The following is a 4,846-nucleotide window of genomic DNA, read 5'->3' as shown; positions in this document are numbered from 1 at the left end:
GCCTTGTCGAAATTCAAACTTTTACACTCTCTTCATTTCTCCTTTGGAATTCCCTTTCCTTCTTCGTAAGATTTCACTGCATTTCTGATTTCCTTTTCTGTGTCCTTCCTAATCTCCATAACTATGTTTTCAAGGTGATCAAGATGTTGACGAAGTTCACTGAACTAGCCGAAGTTGAGGTCACGGTGCGCCACTTGGTTCATCTTTTCTAATATCATTTCTATCGAGGAATGATGATGAATCTTTGCCACTATGGAGGAAAGTGCTTGCTAGTGAAGATGCATGACAAGGGTAGTCAACAGTTCAGGCTCAACTACTTCTTTGTCAGGATCGAGGCCGTGGTGTCTGACGTTACTGACTTCCTTGAGTCCTGGAACCCCACACGTAAGTGTTCGTGTTATTGTGTTTTCTCTTTTTGTTTTTGGTTGATCAAATGACCCTTCTCTTTCTACAACTACTAATCAACCTCTTTAGTTGGTGGTACATCTCGCCGACTGGGTTAGTCGGATCCTCCCTTCTACGGCGGGGATTCGTGACAGGCCGAACTTCTTTCAGAAGTTCAATCCAGCTCTCCCCCAACATGTAATCTCATTCTTCATGTCGATGCCATACTTATGGGGTGTATGTTCGTCGTGTTTAATGTTCTCTTCCCTTTTGTTTTTCTCTAGGTTCCGTCCGAGGGACCACGAGGAAGACTAGGGCTCCGTGCCCACGTTCCAGAGAAGAAGGGCTGTTACGCCTTCCTTCTCCGCCCCCGTTCCAACTGTTGCACCTTATGCCTCTGCCCCTATTTTGGTTGTTATTCCCGCATAGCCCAAATGGCATCCGGCTAAAGGCAAAGGTCCCACACGGGTATGTGAATGTCGTTTTCTCTTGGTCCTCTAAGGCGATGTTGATTTGGTTGTAGATGGAATAACTATCTAAGAAGCAATAAAATGACCTTCCCGCTAGCCGATCAAGCATTTGATCAATAAAAGGCATAGGGAAATAGTGTTTGCAAGTGGCACTATTGAGCTTCTGGTAGTCCATGCAAACTCTCCACCCGGTCACCGTCCTCGTTGGGATGAGTTCATTTTTGTCATTTTGAATCAAGGTCATGCCTCCTTTCTTTGGCACACATTGCACCGGACTCACCCAAGGACTATTGATAATAGTGTAGACAACCCCGGCATCCAACCATTTTATGATTTCTTTCTTCACCACCTCTTGCATGGAAGGATTTAACCTTCTTTGATGCTTCACGCTAGGTTTTCTCTCTTGCTCCAATTATATCTTGTGCTCACAAATTCCGGTAGGAATCCCTCAGATATATGCTATAGTCCAACTAATGGTCTGTCTGTGCTCCCTCAAGGTAGTCAATAAGTATTCAACCTTTACATCATTTAGCAAAGAAGAAACAATTACAGGTAGAGTTTCATTAGAGCCAAGAAATTTATACCTTAAGTGCGGCGGAAGTGGCTTGAGCTCAAGTTGTGGCGGCTCGATAATTGAAGGCTTAGCGGGAGGAGTGACTCTATTCTCTAAGTCAAGAGAAGGCCTCTTTGGTGCATAAATGTAGGACCCAAGACCTTCCAATGCATTCACTGATTCCACGTATCCTTCCATGTCCTTACCATAAAATTCACCAAAATAGCCGCCAATGCCTCACCAAGTCATTCCTCTTCCATCTTCACCTCGACTGCATCCTCTACCTCATCAACAACGTCAATGACTGAGATACTTTTGTATGCATGTGGCAATTTCATACCCTTACTCGCTTGAAAGGTAACTTCTTTGTCATTAACTCAAAACTTGATCTCATTTCGTTCTGAGTCCATGAGTGCCCTCCCGGTAGCAAGGAATGGTCTCCCCAAGATGATAGGGATATATTTATCAATAGCTCAATCGAGAATAACAAAGTCGGCAGGGAGGAGAAACTTTCCCACTTTCACAAGCACATCATCAACTATTCCCACCGGTCGCTTTATTGAACGGTCGGCCATTTGCAACCTCATACTTGTAGGCCTAGGCATACCTAATCCTGCTTACTTTTAAATAGCCAGGGGAATCAAGTTGATGCTAGCCCCATTATCACAAAGGGCTCGTACAAAATCGCGCAATCCAATAGTGCATGGATTGGTGAAGGCTCCCGGGTCCTCTTTCTTTTGGACGGTGTTTGTTGCAATGATGGAACTAACCCGGTGAGTCACATTCACCACTTCATTCTTGGTGGTTTTCCTTTTAGTGATCAAGTCCTTCAAATACTTAGCAAAACCCGGCATCTCTTGAAATGTTTCCACAAATGGAATGTTCACCGATAATTGCTTTAGGATGTCATAGAACTTCTCGAGTTTGCTATCATCAACCTTTCTAGCAAGTCTTTGAGGGAAAGTAGGAGGAGGTCTAGGAATTTGTGCTAGAGTTTTTGGTACCTCTATTACCTTTTCCTTCACCTCTTCATGGTTCACTTATTGAGTTCTCACCTTTTTCGGGAGTCTTTCAACTTCAACAACAATTGGCACCTCAACTTTTGCCTTGACTTCTTGTTCAGAATCTTCCACTTCGACCACTTGTTCATTCTCTCCTTGAAGTAGTTTCCCACTTCGAGTTGTGATTGCCATACAATGAGAAGTTAGACTACTCCCACTACCTTTTGGGTTTGCAATTGTTTCACTTGGGAGCGTGCCTTTTTGCTTCGAATTTTGATATCTTGAAAGATCCCTCATTTGCAATTCGAACTTTTGAATAGATGCAGTGTGAGAACCCACAATCTCGTTCATATTCTTCATTAAAGTGTCGGATCTCTCTTGATTTTGCAATACTCTTTTAAGCATGTTTTCCAACTTGGACTCACTAGAAGAACTTTCCTTCCAATGTGGAGAGTTAGAATATTGCCTCTTTGGTGGAACATAGGGGTTTGAACTCCGATTTGAAAAGTTGTTATTGTTACTCCAATTTCCTTGATTTGAACTACCTTGGTCGTTTCGCCATTGTTGGTTGCCTTGCCCTTGCGGGTTAGACCTCCATTGGTGTTGTTGTCCTGAACCTTGGTAGGGTTGTCTTTGATATCCTCCTTGAGTATTGTTGACATAATTTTCTTCTTCGTATTCCTCATTTGACATGGGCTGCACATCTTCCACAACATTTACCTTTTTTGTTTGGCTTTCAGTGAACATTTTCGTCAACACGTTGACATTGGTGGCAAGCCCGGTAATTACTTGATCTCTTTCTTGGTTCTCCTTAATCATGTTGGTCAAGGAAGGAGTACCATATGCAATTCCACCCGTGGTGTCTTCCGAGTGCCAAGCTTGGTTATGTTTTACCATCTTGTCAAGGATTTGTGTGACCCTTGCAAATGTTTTATCCATAAAAGATCCATCCGCTGCATTTTTGTCTATGGATTGATTCATAGGATCCAAGCCCATGTAAAACTTCTCCAACAAAATATTATCCGGAAAGCCATTATTCGGTGACCTCACTAAATATAGCTTGAATCTATCCCATGCTTCATGTAGATACTCCCCCGGTAATTGCTTGAAGAAGAAAATTTTATCCCGAAACTCGGACTTGTTCGGGCCAAGTATGGATGGAGTTAGGAGGTAGACTTTGGATCCAATGTCTTGCCTCTCAAGTTAGAGAGTACTTGAACACCCTCAACCTTAGGGCATCATCTGAGACATGATTTTGCTTGTGCATTGCACACACACCCAAGAAATTTCTGAGATGTTGTGTCGGATCATCATCGGTGGAATTTCGGAAGAATCCCTCTGCCTTTAGAATTAGGATTAGACTGTGTTCCACTTTGAAGATGGCAGCATCAACTTTTGGAGGGACAATGGCATTTGTATCCTCAATATACTCATCTATATCCGCAAACACATTCTCTTTTTCCGGCTCGCCCATGTTTACCTAATAACACTAAGCAAAGCAAGCAAAGTGTGATGGAATAGAAGAAGACGTAAAGTAAAGCACACACTAGTTAGTAATTTGAAAACCGTATTCCCCGTCAATGGCGCCAAAATTTGATACGCTCAAATTACACACATATAAATGGTGTAAGGTGGTCGGTGTCAAATATAATAACCCAACTAGGTTGGGGTCGAATCCCACAGGGAATAGGTTTGAAAAGGTTACTTGAATAGTGTGAAACTTGACTTAAGCCGTAGTTCTACTCCGTTAGTTTAAAAAGCATTGTGTAATTGTGAATTGTCAATTACAGTTGTTTTGTTAAGAGAATTTGATTAATTTAATTAAGAAACCAAGGTTGTTTCCCCATAAATGGAATGTAATGCTATCAGTGTTAATATGATATATTTCTAATGGCAGGTCCTTTGATATGCAAATAGTTCCTAAATAACTACCCAATATTTTCCAATAACTAGGTAGTATTTCCTCTTTATGATTTTTCCAAATATAAAAGAGTTACAATTAAGAATAACTACTTTATGCCAAGTAGAACTCACTTATCCCTAAGTGATTCTATTAAACAAGATTTAAAGCCTTGAGTTTTTGCTATTCAATTCTACCAAACCCTAACCCACTTTTCCAAGTAAAGATAGAGTAAAATGACACTAGTCAATGTTTGCAACCATCAACCATAAATGAAGCATGAGAAATGAATAGAAATCAACCAACCATTATATATATATTCAATGGTAAACACCCATTAATATTACACCCACTTAGGGTCCACAACCTTAGTATTTAAAGCTAGCTACTCATACTAGAATACAAGAACAAAGTAATAAATAAAGTCATAAAGCTTACAAAGAGAACAAAGTCTTGGATTCTCTCTCAAAAGCTTCCCAAAATAATGGTGTATTCAATGCTCTAAGTGTAGTCTCTTTTTCATACAAGATAGTCCACA

The 4,846-nt window shown here is 41.0% G+C and overlaps 1 protein-coding gene across 1 annotated transcript; it reads right to left on the bottom strand.

Moving 5' to 3' along the window:
• Window positions 1-2,030: 2,030 nt before the first annotated feature.
• LOC104086148 (uncharacterized) lies at window positions 2,031-3,404 on the bottom strand. Its single transcript, XM_009590343.2, has 2 exons — window positions 2,463-3,404; window positions 2,031-2,345 (listed from the first exon to the last, which is right to left on the bottom strand). The coding sequence occupies exons 1-2, from the start codon at window positions 3,402-3,404 to the stop codon at window positions 2,031-2,033; spliced, it is 1,257 nt and encodes a 418-aa protein (XP_009588638.2).
• Window positions 3,405-4,846: the final 1,442 nt, after the last annotated feature.

Source organism: Nicotiana tomentosiformis, chromosome 6 (genome assembly GCF_000390325.3).
Source record: "Nicotiana tomentosiformis chromosome 6, ASM39032v3, whole genome shotgun sequence".
Lineage (NCBI taxonomy): Eukaryota > Viridiplantae > Streptophyta > Magnoliopsida > Solanales > Solanaceae > Nicotiana > Nicotiana tomentosiformis.
The sequence above is the reverse complement of the archived record's forward strand: the minus strand, read 5'-3'. Positions and strand labels throughout refer to the sequence as shown.

What these genes read in the sequence shown, in the direction of transcription:
- LOC104086148 (XM_009590343.2), bottom strand. Translation starts at nt 3,404, where the DNA reads ATGGGCTTGGATCCTATGAATCAATCCATAGACAAAAATGCAGCGGAT. An exon ending in TTGAAAGACTCCCGAAAAAG is followed by an intron (nt 2,346 to 2,462) that starts GTGAGAACTCAA and finishes CTTGCTAGAAAG; the next exon opens with GTTGATGATAGCAAACTCGA.